Raw genomic sequence first — 19,409 nt, 5'->3', positions numbered from 1 at the left:
CTGTAACATACATGAAGGCCCCTCTGGCCTGTGGAAGCTGACCATTTCCATGCTAACATGTCTGTGTCTCCAAATGTGCAGGTAAAATGTGTCCAGGATGCAATTCGGGCCAAGAAAAAAACATTCAATTTCCTGGGAGAGATCATAGGCCTCATTCCCACTGTCGGTATCTTCATCACCATGAACCCTGGGTACGCCGGACGCACAGAGCTGCCTGAGAACTTAAAAGCCTTATTCAGGTACATGGTCCTGGTGAAAGTGACACCATGGTAAGCCAGGCCAGCCACAGCAGCGTCCCAGTGCCAAGGGGTGGGCAGAGGGAAGGGGCAGAGGGCAAGCTGGGGAGGGAAAAAGTCATCAAAAGCTCCCAAGATGGCCGGGCGCAGTAACTCACTCCTGTAATCTCAGCACTTTGGGTGGCCGAGGAGGGTGGATCACCTGAGGTCAAGAGTTTGAGACCAGCCAGGTCAAGATGGTGAAACCCCGTCCCTACTAAAAATACAAAAATTACCTGGGTATGGTGGTGCATGCCTGTAATCGCAGCTACTCGGGGGTGCTGAGGCTGAGGCGGGAGAATCGCTTGAACCCAGGAGGCAGAGGTTGCAGTGAGCCGGGATGGTGCCATTGCACTCCAGCCTGGGCAACAAGAGTGAAACTGTCTCAAAAACAAACAAACAAAAAACTCCCAAGATGAGGCAGGCGAGGGCCTCCTAGAAAGCGCTCTGTCTTCCCCCCGGGTAGGAGGACGCCACCTGGGACACAGGGATGGAAGGCAGGGTTCAGGGACTGGGGTGGCTCTCAGAGGAGGGGCCTGAAGGTGCACCTAGCAGAGGATGTGGAAGGAGGAGGGAAGCAGGGAGCAGGTGGGCTGGGAGCCTGGTTCCAGGGCCCAAAGGTTCAACACTGCTGTGGTCCACCCGGCAGGCGCGGTGTGCTCTCCTAGGTGAAGAGGGACAGGCGGGAGCGTAGGTGGGGGAGGGAGTGGGCAGAAGCCCACGGACGCCGCTGACCTCCCCAGGCCCTGTGCCATGGTCGTCCCCGACTTCGAACTGATATGCGAGATTATGCTGGTGGCCGAGGGCTTTCTGGAAGCCCGCCTTCTGGCCAGGAAGTTCATCACCCTGTACACCTTGTGCAAGGAGCTGCTCTCGAAGCAGGTGTGTGTGTCCTGGAGCTCGTGACGGGTGCGGGGGGGAGGCTGAGGTGCAGGCAGCAGCCAGGGTTGGCTTCCGGACCTGCCTGCTGGCCGTGGGAAGGTGAGCCCACATCTGCCCCCCTGTGCCCACTGCTCGCAGGATCATTACGACTGGGGCCTGAGAGCCATCAAGTCTGTGCTGGTGGTGGCCGGCTCCCTGAAGAGGGGCGACCCCAGCCGGGCGGAGGACCAGGTGCTGATGCGGGCGCTGAGGGACTTCAACATCCCCAAGATCGTGACCGACGACCTGCCCGTGTTCATGGGACTGATCGGGGACCTCTTCCCGGCTCTGGACGTGCCTCGGAAACGAGACCTGAATTTTGAAAAGGTTGGTACTCCCGGACCTCGGGTCTGTCTGGGGAAGCCTGCCTGGCTGGGGCTTCCTTCCCGCTGATGTTGGACAGGTGGGGACCCGTGTCACACACACGTTTCCCGGTGCTACAGAGAGACCTCTGAGCCACAGCTGTCTCTGTGGCTCTGGCCAGCCCCACTCTCTCTGTGCTGGGGGAGGTCAGTCTCTCAACGGGGGTTGGGGGACTTCAGGCAAACCGATCCCCTGCACAAGGTCGCAGTGGAGCTATGTGAGCTCTCAACATGGACAGCAGAACTTGCAAAGGTGTGTGCGTTGGCGAGCAAGGCCGCCTGCCAGAGGGCAAGAAGCCCCCAGCCTCCCAGTGAGAAGAAAGGCTGCTTCAGTTCCTCACCCAGCCTCATCCGTGTCTCCCCAGATCATCAAGCAGAGCATCGTGGAGCTCAAGCTGCAGGCGGAGGACAGCTTCGTGCTGAAGGTGGTGCAGCTGGAGGAGCTGCTGCAGGTCCGCCATTCGGTGTTCGTCATCGGGAACGCGGGCAGCGGCAAATCTCAGGTGCGTCACCCCTGCAGGGACCCTGCAGGGATCTGGCATGGTGGGGGAGGACTGGGGCGAAGGGTCAGCCCTCCATCACTCCCCGCCACCCCGGAGACCCCAACCCAGTACATCCCGGGAGCCCCCCGGCCTGAGTCATGGGCCAGGGAGGAAGCTGGAGGCCGAGGAGGAGGGAAGGAGTGGCCACAGCCCCTGGTCCCTGATCCCTGGGTGAGGCCTCCCTTCCTGTTCCTCCTTGTCTTCCTGCTCTTCTCTCCTTGACGTCAGTCACTTGTCTCCCTGTCCCTGTGGCCAGCCCGACCCATCGCCCTCCTGTCCCCTGCCATGGCCTGGAGTGTGGTGACATGCGGAGGGTGGTGGCGGATGTGACCGATGTCTGTGACGTGGAAAATTCCATGCCAGCCAAGTGTCCAGCCACAGGCCCAAGTGTCCAGCCAGAGGCCCACAGGCTGGGCTCTTCTACTGTTGTTTAAGAGCACTCCCAACGCCAGCCACACGGGAAAGCTCACCACAAGCGATGTTTTAAAAGGCAGAGGCTGCATGAACCCAGTTTCCTAAAAAGGAACTCGGACATACACATACAGGAAACGTCCTCAACCGCGTCTTTAAAGCTCATTTTCCCTGAATGGAGGATTATGGGGAGTTTTCCTAGATGGTTTTTCAGTGTGTGCGTATTACTTGTACCATGAGGAAGGAAGTACTGTGAGTGTTTTCAGAGCCTTGCACAGTCCAGGGCAAGCAGCTCTCCACAGGCTGCAGACACAGGGGACAACTGGCTTCCCGTCACCCAGGCCACCTTCACCTCGGTCATGGTTGGGGGGTGTGAACTCACCGATGTGCCCCCAAAGCAAACCTGATCCAGAGAAGGGTTCAGCCTCGTGGTTCATAAAAGGTATCCAGGGCCGGGCGCGGTGGCTCACGCCTGTAATCACAACACTTTGGGAGGCCGAGGCGGGCTGATCGCCTGAGGTCAAGAGTTCAAGACCAGCCTGGCCAACATGGCAAAACCCCGTCTCTACTAAAAATACAAAAATTAGTTGGACGTGGTGGCAGGCGCCTGTAATCCCATCTACTCAGGAGGCTGAGGCAGGAGAATCACTTGAACCCTGAGGCAGAGGTTGCAGTGAGCTGAGATCACACCACTGCACTCCAGCCTGGATGACAAGAGTGAAACTCCATCTCAGGAAAAAAAAAGAAAAAGGCATCTAGGCCCACCCACAGTCCTGGGGTTAGTGGGGCAGGATGTGCCAGGAACATGGAGTCACACGTGAGTGACCCACACCTTCGCCAGGTCCTCAAATCCCTCAACAAGACCTATCAGAACCTGAAGAGGAAGCCGGTCGCCGTGGACCTGGACCCCAAGGCCGTCACCTGCGACGAGCTCTTTGGCATCATCAACCCAGCAACCAGGGAATGGAAAGATGGTAACAAGGGTGGTCCCGGGACGGGCTGCAGCGGCTCACCCAGTCCAGTGCAGTGAGCGTGTGCTGAGCCATTCCCACATGCAAGGCCAGCCTCCCCAGGCTAGGGTGGAGTGCACAGGCACATGGCCTGCAATGGTGGCACCATGGTGACAGTTTATGGGGAGCACTGGGCATGTGGCAACTGGGCTGAGGGGTAAGGGATGGGGGCCACAGGAGCTGGGACAGTGAGGACTGCAGGCCTGCCCTGGGCAGGCCAAGGGGAGAGGCCAGAGCAAGGATGGGTGTGACCCATGCGGAGTGCATGGGAGCCCAGATGTGCAGGCTGGAGGCTGCCCGGGGAGCCCTTGCCTCAGTCAGTGGGCTCTGGGGAGGAGCTTCCCCTGGGAAGTGGCATGCCCAGGTTTGCACTTTATGAAAGGAACTCGGGATGTTGGAGAGTGGGCTGCAGAAAGGAGCCGTGAGAGCTGAGGAGGTGTCAGCGGGAGCGGGGTGGTCCTGACCAGGAGCCTAGGCGAGGGCTCTGCCTAGCCTGTCCCCCGCACCCTACCCATCAGAAGTGGCCCTACCCCTGACCCGCTTTCCCTGTCCCCCTTCGCTGCCTTCTGCATGTACAGTTCACTGCCCCTGCTAGAAGGCAAGCTCTGTACCCCCAGCCCCCACCTCGCCCCATTCCATGCCTCACGCATGCCGCGTGCTCCACAGACCTCTGCTGAGCATGAGTGGACAGATGGACAGAGCTGGGTGCACAGGTGCTGCGCCCCGTGGGGTGTTGAGCCTGGAAAAACTGAACCAGCCAGGGCTGCAAAGAGGGGCTAACAAGGAGGGCACAGGGTCGGAGGAGGGCAGGCAGGGCCCCAGGCATGGAGAGGGCATGTAGAAGCGAGGCCACAGAGAAGGGAGGGCAGGGAGCCCGGGCACCTCATGCCCGAGGGCCTCTGCTGTCCTTCTGAAGTAGGGGACAGGCCACCTCCGAGAGAGAGGCCAGGGTCAGGACCGGTGGGGACTGCAATGGGGCCAGAGCGAAGGGCCCGGGGTTACACCACCCGCCTCCCCCAGGCCTGTTCTCCACCATCATGCGAGACCTGGCCAACATCACCCATGACGGCCCCAAGTGGATCATCCTTGACGGGGACATAGACCCCATGTGGATCGAGTCTCTCAACACTGTCATGGATGACAACAAGGTTCGCGGGGCCTGGACTCTAACCCCCAAGGTCACCCAAGGTAGAGGGACAACGGGGGCTCACAGGGAGGCGCCTATGCAGCACTCAGGCCCTGCACACAGGGCTTGGGGCAGGGGGCGTGTCTGGAGCTCCACAGGGAGCTATGAGTGAGGGGCGCCTTGTCGCGGGACTTGGTCACGTGTGCTGTGGTTCTGCATGCACCTCACCTTACATTTTAGCAGCAGGATGGGTTCAGGGTAAAGGCCTGGGGAGCAGAAATGGTTATTTAGAATTGTCTAGAAACCATTTTTCTAAAAATACTCCTCAGTTGGATGCAGAAGGGAACACAAGACTTCCCAGGGTGGGGAGGGGTGACAGTTTGAGAAAGCAGCCGTGACTCCATGCTGCAGCCCTCCCCAGTGTGGGTGTCTAGAGGCTGCTGGAGTCAGGGAGGGCAGAGAAGCCCTGGGCCAAGGGACTAGGGCTGCGGGCCAGGGGTGGCAGGGCTGGCCTGAGCCTCTCCTCCTTGTTTGGAGGTTTGCTCCGAGGACCCCCACCCCGGAACACTACTGGGACGGCAGGTGTCGCTGCAGGACCCCACGGGCTGCTGTCCCCCTCCTAGGTCCTCACCCTGGCCAGCAATGAGCGGATCCCACTGAACCGCACCATGAGGCTGGTGTTTGAAATCAGCCACCTGAGGACGGCCACCCCAGCCACCGTCTCCAGAGCCGGCATCCTCTACATCAACCCAGCCGACCTGGGATGGAACCCGTGAGTGGGGCTCTGGCTTTCCTGTTCCAAACCTCGGCGGGGAAAGACAAGGTGGTTGGCCTGTTTCCGAGTTGCATATTCATTCATCATTCATGTAACAAACTGTGTACCAGGCCCTCACCAGGCACCAGGGCCGCAGCAGTGAAGGGGCGAGAGACAGACCCAGGAATAAATGGTATAAATCCACAGTGACACGAGGCAGGGCGGCTGAGCAAACGGACATTTGCACAAAGTGCCGGGGAACAAGGGCTGGTGTGGGAAGGGAGGTCTTGGCCTCCATGGAGGTAGGAAGTCTTCCCAGGTGACTGAAGTTTGGGCTGCCGTCTGAAGGGTCAGGCTGCCTCTCGGGGATGAAAACAGACTCACCAGACAAGAACCCGCGCTCACAGGGCATGATGCGGAGTGGGGTGTTCCTGGATGGGCAGTGGTCAGGTTCTCCTGGCCAGAGCATAAAGGGGGAGGCCGCCTCTGGCGGGAAGGTGCTGATGCTGGGCTAAGGTGCAAACGGCGCTTTCCAATGTGACGAGGAAAAGCAGCCGGTCTTGCCAGCAGGACGGGGGCCTCTGGGGATGGGAGAGGAAGGGATGGGTTTAAGAGATACCTGAAATCCGGAGAAATGGAAGACTTGATATTGATTCCAGAGGCATATTTTTGGGCTTGGACACATGGCTGGTGATTGACGGAGTAAGGGATTTCCTGGGGACATAGAAATGAGAGTTTTGTGCAAATGTCCTGCATGGACTTAGGCAGAAATCCCAGTGGGGCATTACTGGGGTAAGAGGCTTCAGAGGAGTGTCTTGGCTGGAGGTCACAGTTCATCCACCCGCCCACCCACTCATCTGCCCACCCGCCCATCCGCCCGCCCACCCATCCACTCACCCACCCACCCACTCACCCACTCATCTACCCATCCACCCACCCATCTATTCACCCACCCACTCATCCATACACCCACCTGCCCAGTACTTTGCACACCTGCTATGTGTGTCCAGGATATTCCATGCTGAGGAGCTAGGCTCTCCAGGAAAGATGTAGAGAGGGATGAGAGAAGTTGGCTTTCTGAGAAAAGCCAGCACTGTTGGGGAGGAAGAGGAATCTGTGAGGGATTCAGAGGAGGAACGAACCAAAGGCACAAGGGAACCCAGGACACGTCATCCCAGATACCCAGCGACAAAAGCTTCAGGAGGGAGCAGGCTCAGCAGGATGGCACCCAGAGTCAAGCCAAGGACAGAAGAGTTCCCATTGCATTTGGGAACCAGGTACACCTCCATCGCTCAGGGAGAACAGCTTCAGGGCGTGTTGAGGGCAGAGCCAGATGGCAGTGAGTTACGGAGGAGCCCACAGGAGGCTCTAGAAGTGAGGCCAGTCCTGCCTTTGAGTGCCGGAGGGTAGGGCTGGAACAAGAGGAACGAAGCTTTGCAGTGTTTGTCAAGACAAGAATGATGTTTGACCATGGGATGCAGGCATGGCTGTTTCCAGGTGCATGTAAGGCTATAGGCAAAGAAAATTAAGTTTCCGGAGTTCATGCTGATGCACTTCTTTGCTCTGTGCGTGGGAAGTGAGACCCTCTGCCGGGAGGCAGGCAACACAGCGTGGCCAGGGTTTGAGAGGGACACCAAGTGAAATGTTCCCTATGGAGGCAGGGCCGGGAGCTGCTGAGCCTGGGTGCCTCTGTGCCGGCTTCTCCAGCAACACTTGCCCGCTTACACAACATCCTCCAGCTGCTGAAACAATGATCACTAATGGGGCAGCTTCAAACAACAGACATCCTCTCCCAGCGCTGGAGGCCAGAAGTCTGTGACTGAGTAGGCAGTGATCAAGGAGTAGGCAGTGCTGGTTCCCTCTGAGGCTCTGAGGCTGTGAAGCTCTGAGGGAGAACCTGTCCCAGGCCTCTCTCCCAGCTCCTGGGGGCTCCCGGCAGTCCTTGGCGTCCCTCAGCTTATGGACACACCCCTCCCATCTCCTTGCCACACACGTGGCCTTCTCCGTGTGTCTGTGTCCAAATTTCTCGCTGCTTATAAGGACACGGCCATTGGATTCAGGGTCCACCCGAAATCCAGGATGATCTTGTCTCAAGATCCTTGATTACATCTGCAAATGCCCTTTCTCCAAATCAGGGCACAGTCTGGGTTCTGGGTGGACGTTCTTTTGCAGGGCCACCATTCCTACCCACTACACCATGTGTGGGAGTTTCCAGCGTAGGCAAAGACAATGTCCCAGGAACTGAAACGAAGCCTAGGTAGGAGCTGCTGAGACATGGGAACAGGAAGAAGACAGGATTGTGGGGTCCTCAGGGGGACACCCTATGGGAGCAGAGAAGAGGGAGCCAGAAGCAAAGCCAGCATGGGCCGAGGCAGGAACTGGACGCCTCCAAGGAGTAACCTAGAGGAAGCAGGAGGAGGAGACCTGAGGATTGGCAGAGGAGAGAATGGAAGTGGACGAGAAGCAGGCCCAGCGGCCCCAGACAGCAGGAGCAGCCCTCCTATAGGCAGCTGCCAGGGGCAGGGACACCCGACACACCCAGGATGGCCCTGGGGACAGGGCAAGAACCCATAAGGATCAGACGTAAGAAAGTCGGCCTGTCTCACAAGCATGTCTTTCTCCTGGGGCCTGTGCCGTGCGTATCAGAGCCAGCACACACGTCGGCACGCACTCAGTGACTCCTACCAAGGCAGCATCACAAATTTGACGCAAATATCTTCAAAGTAGAAGGCAGAAAGCAACAGCCTCTGCATAGATTTGCAAATCAGTCTCCCCTACTGAAGACCAACTGGACTCGGAATTCAGTTCTCAGCTGCGACAGGCATGGAGACACCTTGCTTTGCGTGGAGACATATGAAGGTTTCCTCTATTATGCCGGATAATACAGGGTGCTGCACAGCAAAGACATTCAGCTCTCAGTTCTCTGTTGTGATTGAGGTTCAGGAAGGAGCGGAGGTCCCAGGACAAGAGCACACTCACACAAGAGTGAGTGTCTGGCTGGGCACGGTGGCTCATGTCTGTAATCCCAGCACTTTAGGAAGCTGAGGTGGGCAGATCATCTAAAGTCAGGAGTTCAAGACCAGCCTGGCCAACGTGGCGAAACCCCATCTCTACTAAAAATACAAAAATTAGCCAGGCGTGGTGGTGCGTGCCTGTAATCCCAGCTACTTGGGAGGCCAAAACAGGAGAATCACTTGAACCCAGGAGGCAGAGGTTGCAGTGAGCTGAGATCACACCACTGCACTACAGCCTGGGCAACAGAGCAAGACTCCATCTCAGAAGAAGACGAAAAAAAAAGAGTGAGCATCTGTCTAAAGAGGGCTGTCTGTCGGTTGACGTAGGGCAGACTGGCTGTGTGTGCTAACAGGAGCTTCCTGCTTAGGCCCTGAGCATCCTGGAAATGATGCACATGCTGTGCTCACAGGCACTCAAGGGAGCCAGGCGCTAGTGATGCTTTTAGCAGACGCTGATTTGGCGACACTTACCCCAGACAGGCCCTCTTCTCTGAGCTTTAAAAATATCAGCCCATGTAGTCCTTGGAAATGAGGGTCATGGAAACATCACCCATGCTTACAGATGAGAAACCAGGGACACAGGCATGTGCAGTAACTTGCCAAAGCAGCAGCTGGCCATGGTAGAGCCAACTCAAGCCTGGGTAGTCAGGTCCCAGAGTCCACACCCCTCACCGCCATGGTGGGCCACCTCCACACAAACCACCCAGAGGTGTCTGTGGCTGAAAGTCCGGTGTGGCTCTTCAAGGATTGCTGGTTGTATTGATTTGGACTCTTACACTGAACATGGCAAATTCAACTCAAGCTAACTGAAGCTTTAAAAAAAAAGCACCAAGGGGTGCTTCGGGCATGGCTGGATCCAGGAGTCCAGATGATGTAATGAAATATCCCTGCTTCTATCCTTGTCTCTCCTTTCTACCCACTTCCTGTCCCCACCTTCCCGCCCCTGAGATGACATCATGAGATCTTTCTCCTTTTCTGTTCTTCTCCCATCCCCCAGCCCTTGGTATGTGCGTCGCCTGTGATAGCAAGAACGGCTCCCAGCTGTTCTAGACCTACAGCACCCCCATAGCTAGCAAGCCCAGAGAGGGCACAGCCCCCACGATCCTGGCACCCTCCTCCGACCCTTACAGGGCCTGCAACTTGCCCCTCTGGCACCCTCGTTTGGACCCATTGCCATACAGGCGTGGCAAGCCTGAGGGCAGCCCCAGCAGAATTGGGTGGAGGTGAGGAGGGGCGTTTACCAAGGCAGGGACACTGGCAGACCCAGAGCAGTGGCCGTGTCATCGGCACCTCCTGTCACCCCCAGGGTGGTGAGCAGCTGGATCGAGAGGCGCAAGGTGCAGTCGGAGAAGGCCAACCTAATGATCCTCTTTGACAAGTACCTACCCACGTGCCTGGACAAGCTGCGCTTTGGGTTCAAGAAGATCACACCAGTGCCGGAGATCACGGTGATCCAAATGATCCTGTACCTGCTGGAGTGCCTGCTCACAGAGAAGACCGTGCCCCCCGACTCCCCCAAGGAGCTGTACGAGCTGTACTTCGTGTTCGCCTGCTTCTGGGCCTTCGGCGGGGCCATGTTCCAGGACCAGGTGATGCACCTCGGGGGCCTGGCCACCCACACAGGGTCTCTCGGCATCCCACTGAGCTGGGCCCTGATTTTCACTTCTGTGTCTCAACAGCTTGTAGATTATCGAGTGGAGTTCAGCAAATGGTGGATCAATGAATTTAAGACCATCAAGTTCCCCTCGCAGGGAACGATTTTCGACTACTACATTGATCCTGACACAAAAAAGTTCCTGCCCTGGACAGATAAAGTGCCCTCCTTTGAGCTGGATCCTGATGTCCCACTGCAGGTAACTGTCCCCAAAGCAGGGCCACTGACTGGCAAGTTAGAGGCAGGAATCTGTGCAGCACCCCCCACACGCCTGCACAGAACGTCCAAACGCCCAATTTTCAACAGTAGGACCTTTTCGGTAGAACATGGCCTGCACGCTAACAGGAGACAGAAGTGTCTGAGAGTCACAGCTCCCTCCCCTCCCTCCACCTCCCCCAGGCCTCTTTGGTCCACACCATGGAAACCATCCGCCTCCGCTACTTCATGGACCTGCTCATGGAGAAGTCCCGGCCAGTGATGCTGGTGGGGAACGCGGGGACGGGCAAGTCGGTGATGATGGGGGACAAGCTGGAAAGCCTGAACACCGACTACTACCTGGTGCAGGCCGTGCCCTTCAACTTCTACACCACCTCGGCCATGCTGCAGGGTAAGGCTGGTCTGGTCACACCCTGCCTACCCGGCTGACCCCACAGCCCCCATTCCCTGCTGTCCCCTCTCACTGCAGGCCCAGGCCACTTTGCACCTTCTCACTTCCCACGCCCCACCCGCTAGCCTTTCCTTCCTGAGTCGGAGACAAAGGAGGAGCAGCCGGGACCCCTCTTTCTGGTGCCCCCGGTGGGCATGGTGATGGGGGTTTGATGGCCGGTCGAGGCAGCAGGTCCCCCGGGAGTGTCTCAGCCAATCTGAGGTGATCCAAAGGTGACGGAGGGCAAGGTTCCTGCCACCCTCACCTCCCATCGCTCTGTTTATTCCTGGGGCTGTACCTGTTGCCCCCTCAAGGGCCACTTCCAGGGCAGGTGCATTTGGTAAAGTTGGATCCCAGCCAGGTCCCATCTTCTGTCCTCCGGGGGAGCAGGTAACGCCCCTCCCTACCTAACAGGCTCTGGCTCAGGAGACTCAGGCGGGCGGCTGACCCTCTGCCCTCTCTAGGGGTGCTGGAGAAGCCGCTGGAGAAGAAATCGGGGAGGAACTACGGGCCGCCAGGCACTAAGAAGCTCATCTACTTCATCGACGACATGAACATGCCCGAGGTGGACAAGTATGGGACGGTGGCCCCACACACCCTCATCCGGCAGCACATGGACCACCGGCACTGGTTAGATGGGGCGGGGCCCGGGGGAAGGGCGTGGCCACGGGGCAGTGAGGGCGGGGCCAGGGAGGGGCGCAGGAAGAGGTGGAGCCCCAGGGCAGTAGGGCCGGACTGGTGTGGGGCCATGGGGACGGGGCTGCAACCTGGGTTGGGAGACACGGGTCGTAGCTGGGCCCCCAAGCTTGTGTGGCCACAAGGGCCAGGGCAGGGGAGAGGTTGTATCAGTTTCGTCCATCGCCCATTTCACAAACATATAGCTGTGGCCTAGAGCCCCAGTGGAGGGGATCCCCCCTTCCACTGAGGTGTCTGTCCCACCGGGAGATGAAGAAGCACATTACCTGGTAAAGGAAGAGCCCTGAGGAAAACCCCCAGCACAGTCACAGAGGAGCCCCCAGTTCCTCAGAGTCCCAGCAGAGAGATGCCCCTGGGGAGATAGTGCTCAGCTGGAAGCTGTGTCGCCCTGGCTGTGGGACCTTGGAGAGCATTCTGGGTGGAGAGAATGCCACGTGTAAAGGCCTTGCGGCAGGTGAAGGAGCCCAGGGAGGGCCCGGTGTGGCAGGAATGTGAGAGCCAGAGGGAGAGGGTGCCCAGGGCAGCTGCGGCCAGAATCCCAGGGCCTCAGTACAGAGTGCAGACTTTCTCCTAATGGCACCAAGAAGCCGAGGGTGGCACGTTTAGGTTTGCAGCTTGGAAAGATGAGAACATTCAGGTCAGTTGTCTCTCTTTTTTTTTTTTTTTTAGACGAAGTCTCGCTCTGTCACCCAGGCTGGAGTGCAATGGCTCGATCTTGGCTCACTGCAACCTCCACCTCCTGGGTTCCAGGAATTCTCCTTCCTCAGTCTCCTGAGTAGCTGGGAATAAAGGCGTCCGCCACCACACTCAGCTAATTTTTGCACTTTTAGTAGAGAAGGGGTTTTGCTATGTCGGCCAGGCTGGTCTCGAACTCCTGACCTCAGGTGACCCACCCGCCTCGGCCTCCCAAAGTGCTGGGATTACAGGTGTGAGCCACCGTGCCCAGCCACAGTTGTCTCCTAAAATAAGCAAGTATCCCAGGCCAAACTGGAGGCTTCTCAGGCCAAAGGAGCCTAGAAACCAGTCCGTTTGTTTGTGAAGCCTGGTCTCATGCCAAGAAAGGGAGGCATGGGGGATTAGGTTGCCTACTTAAGGTCAGGGCCCTAATGAGTGGCAGAGCTGGTTTTTTTTTTATATATATTTTTTTTTTCCGAGACAGAGTTTCGCTCTTGTTGCCCGGGCTGGGGTGCAATGGCGCGATCTCGGCTCACTGCAACCTCTGCCTCCTGGGTTCAAGCGATTCTCCTGCCTCAGCCTCCCGAGTAGCTGAAATTATGGGTGCCTGCCACCACGCTCAGCTAATTTTTGTATTTTTGTAGAAATGGGGCTTTACCATATTGGCCAGGCAGGTCTTGAACCCCTGACCTCAGGTGATCCACCCACCTCAGCGTCCCAAAGTGCTGGGACTATAGGCGTGAGCCACCGCACTCAGCTGGAGCTGGATTTTGAGTTCAGATATGTCTGACTCCATCACCTGCCTTTTCCTCACTAAACGACACTCCCAGAGCTCACAACTGTAGGAAGCCTATGCTGTGCTGCAGGCTGTGATGTGGGGACGTGGGCATGAGAGGTGGCTCCCTGCGGGAGGTGATATAGCTGCCACTCTGAGCAGGGAGCCTGGAGAGAGTCTGACATCATTTCAGAAGAATCGCCCGTGGTGTGGGGTGGGAGATTTGAGGGTACCCAGACAGGAGAGGAGGGCAGGTGCATGCATGAGAGCCCACTCGTTCCTCTCTGCAGGCAGGTCTACTGTGAGGACCGTGGGGGCTCAGCCTGGGCTCCCCCAAGTCTCAAGTCCCCTTCCAAGAGCTTCACAGGGTCACGTGTTCTTGTAAAATGTCCTTAAGATTTTTGTTTTCTTTTCCTTAAGGAGGGACCGCCACATTCTTAAGCTTCAGCCCTAGGTCCACATCTGCCGTGGAGTTTACCCTGAAGGATCTTCAGGAGGGGTGGCAGAATCAGATTTGAGTTTTCAAAAGATAAAAGATCCCTCTAGAATATTGGATTAACATGGCCCCACGACAACAGGGAAGGATGGACCATTTAGTGGATGTGTCAGGAAAAGTCTCACTTGTGGAAGAAAAGTCAGGCAGACAAGATGGGGCCCATGGGAAGGACAGGCCCACAGGCAAAGGGTGAACTGTGAGGTGGATAGAAGCAAACAGGGACAACATCCGTGACCTGAGAAGTGTGCGCAGGGGAGGACTTCTCAGACAAAAGTTTCACAAGCACACACAGAAAGGCAAAAAATTGATGGCTGTGATTTAAATCAAAATTAAGGAATTTCACTCAATGAGAGACACCATGGACAAATATAATGGAGAAATAAAAGAAGAAAACATTTGCAATGTGTAAAATTGACAATGGATTAATATCTGAAATATACAAGGAATTACTAGAAACTAACAAGAGACAACAACTTTCAGCATACAGCGTGCATAATGGCGGGGAAAAAAACAAAGGTGCTGAGCGCAGTGGCTCACGCCTGTGATCTCAACATTTTAGGAGGCGGCGGCAGGAGGATCACCAGGTCACATAGTGAGACCCTGTCTCTACAAAAACTTAGCCGGGCATGGTAGTGTGAGGCTGAGGTTGGGAGGATGACTTGAGCTCAGGAGATCGAGGCTGCCATGAGCCGTGATCACCAATGCACTCCAGCTGGGGTGACAGAGCAAGACCCTCTCTCAGAAAAAAAAAAAAAGTAGTGTAGTGTGACATCAAGGAAATTATTCAGCCTATTTTATTTATTTTTTAAACAAAGTCTCGCTCCGTTGCCCAGGTTGGAGTGCAATGGCATGATCTCGGCTCACTGCAACCACCGCCTCCCGGGTTAACGCCATTCTCCTGCCTCAGCTTCCCGAGTAGCTGGGATTACAGGCACATGCCACCACACCCGGCTAATTCTTGTATTTTTAGTAGAGACAAGGTTTCACCATGCTGGCCGGGCTGGTCTCGATCTCCTGACCTCAAGTGATCTGCCCACCTCAGCCTCCCAAAGTGCTGGGATTACAGGCGTGAGCCACTGTGCCTGACCTATTCAGCTTATTTCATAATAGCAGCCATTAATAATTATCCTGATGACAGGGATGGTGAACATTTTTTTTTGCATACTTACTGTATGTCAGGTATCCTTCCCAGTGTTTTCTCATATGTTAGCTCATTTTATCCTCCTAATGACCCATCGCACTGGAGAGGATATTGAGGCAGAGAGATGTTAACCAAGTTCCCAGAGCCCCAGCATTGCTCAGGGGAAGAACTGGAACATAAACCCCAGCCTGCTCTCTGAGCCACTCTTTTGCCTCTTGTTTCAAAATTTCTCTTGAGAGCATGAAGTCACAGCAGCTGCTTCACATATTGTCAGTATCTGTGGAGGGTTTTTAAAACCACATGGAGTAATCCCAGCATTTGGGAGGCCGAGGCAGGCAGATCACAAGGTCAGGAGATCAAGACCATCCTGGTTAACATGGTGAAACCCCGTCTCTACTAAAAATACAAAAATTAGCTGGGCATGGTGGCGGGTGCCTGTAGTCCCAGCTAGTCGGGAGGCTGAGGCAGCAGAATGGTGTGAACCCGGGAGGCGGAGCTTCCAGTGAGCCAAGATCACGCCACTGCACTCCAGCCTGGGCGACAGAGCAAGACTCTGTCTCAAACAGCAACACCACCACCAAAAAAAAAAAACAAGGAGGGCATTCTTGGAAGCGAAGTGGGGGCAGGGGATGGCTCCTCCAGGCCGGGAGTGCAGCATGAACGCTGGTCTCCCCCCTCAGGTACGACAGACATAAGCTGACGTTAAAAGACGTCCATAACTGTCAGTACGTGGCCTGCATGAACCCCACTTCTGGATCCTTCACCATCGACCCCAGGCTTCAGGTAAGCAGAAACCACACTCATTCCCATCACCTGCCGTGAGTCTGAGGCTTGCTTCTGGCAAATGAGAGGAAAAACTTTGGTTTAGGATGTTAGGGCTGCAGGCTGACATTCTCTGGAGAACTCCTTAACCTTGCAGAATGTATCAGAAAATTCCAGGGCATGGGGAGGACGGACAGCTAGCCAGCCTTCCCTGTGACCTGGTCAACTGGCAGAGTTAGCAGATAAAAATGCAGTCAAATCTGAACTCCAGATAAATACTTTTTTAGTCGAAGTATGTTACATACAATATTTGGGGCATACTGTTCTTTTTTTGTTGTTTTGTTTGTTTTTGTTTTGAGGCTGAGTCTCACTGTGACGCTCAGGTTGGAGTACAATGGCACCATCTCGGCTCACTGCAACCTCCGCTTTACAGGTTTAAGCGATTCTCCTGCCTCAGCCTGCCGAGTAGCTGAGACTACAGGTGTGTGCCACCACACCTGGCTAATTTTTGTATTTTTAGTAGAGAGGAGGTTTCACCATATTGGCCAGGCTGATCTCAAACTTCTGACCTCAAGTGATCCACCCGCCTCGGCCTCCCAAAGTGCTGGGATTACAGACGTGAGTCACTGTGCCTGGCCTGGGACATACTATTCTTAAATATATATACACACACACACATACACACACACACATACACACACACACACACACACATATATATATTTGTTGTTTATCTGAAATTTAGATTTAGTGGGGCATCCTGTATTTTATCTGTAGCCCTTACCCGGACAGACTTTGCCTCTAAGTTATCTACACACACACAGACCTGGATTTAAACCCAGGCCTGTGCTCTGAGCCCCTCTCTTGCCTATGCCAAAATTCTTCTTGAGAGCATGAAGCAAGTGTGACTGTTTCACGTGTAGTGATACTTAATGCGGTTTTACTATGTGCAAGGCACAAGGAGGGTAACTGCCCATTCTGACAGTGCCTAAAAGACCTTAGACCATGAGGACAGGGGCCAATCTCCCGCAAAGGTGGCCCTGGCCCCGGGCAGGACCCCAAGAGTTGGCTGACGGGAGTTTGTGGTTGTTCCCGGGCAGCGCCATTTCTGCGTGTTTGCTGTGAGCTTCCCTGGCCAGGAGGCCCTCACCACCATCTACAACACGATCCTGACACAGCACCTGGCCTTCCGCTCAGTCTCCATGGCTACCCAAAGGATAAGCAACCAGCTGGTGGCCGCGGCCCTGGGTAAGCTGGCTGGCCTCATCCCCTCTCCCGTCGGTAAAACCTACGGCTCTGTGGGCTGATGGTTCTTCACATTTTCCCTTGATAAATATTTTATTTGTACTTCTGAATCAATATTTTTAAAACGATGCTATGTTTCAACAGGAGAAATTGTGAAATACAATTGCTTCATGGGGAGGTAGAGGCTAGGAAATTCGATACACAAATGATTTAAGGAGAACAGCAAACTTCCTCTTCGAAGAGCTGTGCAGATTTCTTACTCCAGTTGTCACCATTTTGTAGTCCATTGGCTTTAGAAACTTGAAGCTTGCACTTCCTGGGGCCATTAAGAGTACATAAGAATCGACGTGTCTTTCTCTTCTAACAGCTTTGCATCAGAAAGTTGCAGCAACATTTCTTCCCACGGCCATTAAGTTTCATTATGTCTTCAACCTCAGGGACCTCTCCAATATTTTCCAGGTACTGCTCTTGTAGCTTTGTGTCATGCCTGCCTTACGGCCCAGTGCCCAATCCACAGTTGCTTTCCTCACCTCAGCTCTCAGGGAGGTGTGGACTGACGATGGTGGTGATAGTGATGGTAATGATAATGGTGGTGATGGTGGTAATGGTGATGATGATGATAATGGTGGTGGTGATGGTGATGACGGTGGTGGTGACAATGGTAGTGACGGTGGTAATGGTGATGGTAGTGGTGATGGTGGTGGTGATAATGATGGTGGTGATGACAATAGTAGTAGTGATGATGATGGTGGTGATAATGGTGATGGTGATAACGGTGGTGGTGACAGTGGCAGTGATGGTGGTGATGGTGATGGTGGTGGTGATGGTAAGAATGGTGATAATGATGGTGGTGATGATGGTGATAGAGGTAGTGATGGTGGTGATAATAGTAGTGGTGGTGGTGATGGTGATAATGGTGATGGTGATATGATCGTGGTGATGGTAATGTGGTGGTGATGTGATGGTGGTGGTGGTAGTGGAGATGATAATGGTGATGATGGTGATGATGGTGATGATGTGGTCATAGTTATGATAGTGACGGTGATGATGGTGGTGGTGATGGTGGCAATGTGATGGTTATGATAGTGATGGTGATGGTGACGATGGTGATGGTGATGGTGATGGTGACGATGGTGGTGATGGTAATGATGGTGGTGGTGATGGTAATGATGGTGGTGGTGATGATGGTGATGGTGGTGATGATTGTGGTGATGTGATGGTTATGATAGTGATGGTGGTGGTGATATGATGGTGTAATGGTGATGATGGTGGTGTTACGGTGGTAATGGTGATGGTGGTGACGATGGTGATGATGGTGATGTAATGATGATAGTGGTGGTGGTGGTGATGGTAATATTTCATTTACTGACTGAGTCAGGGATTGGGTTTGGCACCTTATATTCCTATTTTCTCCTCCAACAACATAAGTTTGGTGCTTTATCCCCATTTTGTGGCTGAGTTTGTGGCTGAGGGAGGCTAAGTTACGCCCACCTCCTCCCATTTAAAGTATCAGCCCAGGCGGGTGCAGTGGCTCACGCCTGTAATCCCAGCACTTTGGGAGGCTGAGGCAGGCAGATCACGAGGTCAGGAGTTCGAGACCAGCCTGGCCAACATGGTGAAACCCCATCTCTACTAAAAATACAAAAATTAGCCAGGCATGGTGGTGCGTGTCTCTGTAGTCCCAGCTACTCAGGAGGCTGAGGCAGGAGAATTACTTGAACCCAGGAGGCGGAGGTTGCAGTGAGCCAAGATCGTGCCACTGCACTCCAGCCTGGGCAACAGAGTGAGACTACATATCAAAAAGTAAAAATTAAAATAAAGTATCAGCCCAAATGCCACGCCCTCACAGAGGCCGCTCCTCATCCCTCACACTCTGTCTCACTGCCCTGGGTGTGTTATTCAGAGCACACATCATAGTGTGCAGTTACCTTGTTTCTTTGTGTACCTGGCCACCTCCCCCACTGGCATTTCAACTCCACAGCGTCAGGGTCTGTTGCATCATCGCTGTGCCTGGGAAATTCAAGGCCCTCAATAAGCTCTTGTCAAACTTGCCCAGGGTTGCTTGCTTAGTAAATGGCCAAGCCAGGACTGGACCAGATAGGCTTGCTGCGGTACCCAAGCCTGTGACCTGCCCTGTGGCATCAGTCACCTGGTTCCCCTTGCAATTAGCCTCTTTTGTCCCTCCTCCACCATTCACTCTACTAGAGGATGAGGCCCCAACCCTGTCCTGTGAGGAAAACTCCACATCTCTCAGGACACAGACACACACTCTGGCATCCGGGATTTGTGGGACCTCCGTGATGAGTGGCTTCCCTGGCCCCAAGTGAATGCTGTGTCAACAGCTGAACAGGTCCCCTCATCCCGGGGGAGGGGCTGCTGCTCAGGTCATCTGTGTCTAGCACTGGGCTCGCCTTCATAACAGCTGATGGTGCTGACCATCCCGTATTTGGGGCAGGGACTCTTATTTTCCACAGCAGAAGTTCTGAAAACCCCACTGGACCTTGTCCGCCTTTGGCTACATGAGGCTGAACGAGTGTATGGTGACAAAATGGTTGACGAAAAAGATCAGGAAACATTGCATAGAGTCACCATGGCCTCCACCAAGAAGTTCTTTGATGTAAGTCAAGCTGCTCGGTCCCTCTGCCGAGCCCGGAACGGCTCCAAGAGGGTGGGGCATTGGCAGCCAATGAGAACTGCAGCCCTCTCGGAAGGGCCCTTTGTTGGGGGTGGGAAGATCCATGTTAGGTTCCACGCAGTAATTCAGCACATGGCCATGGATCTGAGGGTTCCGTGCGATAATTCCAGCATATGGCCATGGATCTGAGGGTTCTCCGTGATAATTCCTGCACGTGGCCATGGATCCGAGGGTTCACATGATAATTCCAGCACGTGGCCATGGATCCG

General features: G+C 54.9%; 1 protein-coding gene across 1 annotated transcript in view; it reads left to right on the top strand.

Annotated features, from left to right (window-relative positions):
- DNAH17 (dynein, axonemal, heavy chain 17) overlaps positions 1–19,409 on the top strand; it is a 172,697-nt gene that overhangs the window by 97,524 nt on the left and 55,764 nt on the right. Inside the window, exons 38-52 of the mRNA XM_011966878.1 lie at positions 82–239; positions 1,019–1,157; positions 1,296–1,523; positions 1,924–2,061; positions 3,353–3,485; positions 4,542–4,669; positions 5,271–5,419; positions 9,722–10,004; positions 10,095–10,268; positions 10,469–10,676; positions 11,180–11,345; positions 15,179–15,281; positions 16,361–16,508; positions 16,873–16,964; positions 18,961–19,122. Coding sequence (XP_011822268.1) covers positions 82–239; positions 1,019–1,157; positions 1,296–1,523; positions 1,924–2,061; positions 3,353–3,485; positions 4,542–4,669; positions 5,271–5,419; positions 9,722–10,004; positions 10,095–10,268; positions 10,469–10,676; positions 11,180–11,345; positions 15,179–15,281; positions 16,361–16,508; positions 16,873–16,964; positions 18,961–19,122 — 2,409 coding nt within the window. The remainder of the gene's footprint in view (positions 1–81; positions 240–1,018; positions 1,158–1,295; positions 1,524–1,923; positions 2,062–3,352; positions 3,486–4,541; positions 4,670–5,270; positions 5,420–9,721; positions 10,005–10,094; positions 10,269–10,468; positions 10,677–11,179; positions 11,346–15,178; positions 15,282–16,360; positions 16,509–16,872; positions 16,965–18,960; positions 19,123–19,409) is intronic.

The sequence above is a fragment of the Mandrillus leucophaeus genome, unplaced genomic scaffold, assembly GCF_000951045.1.
Source record: "Mandrillus leucophaeus isolate KB7577 unplaced genomic scaffold, Mleu.le_1.0 Scaffold1, whole genome shotgun sequence".
NCBI lineage: Eukaryota > Metazoa > Chordata > Mammalia > Primates > Cercopithecidae > Mandrillus > Mandrillus leucophaeus.
Note: the sequence above shows the minus strand (reverse complement) of the source record. Positions and strands in the feature narration are given on the sequence as shown.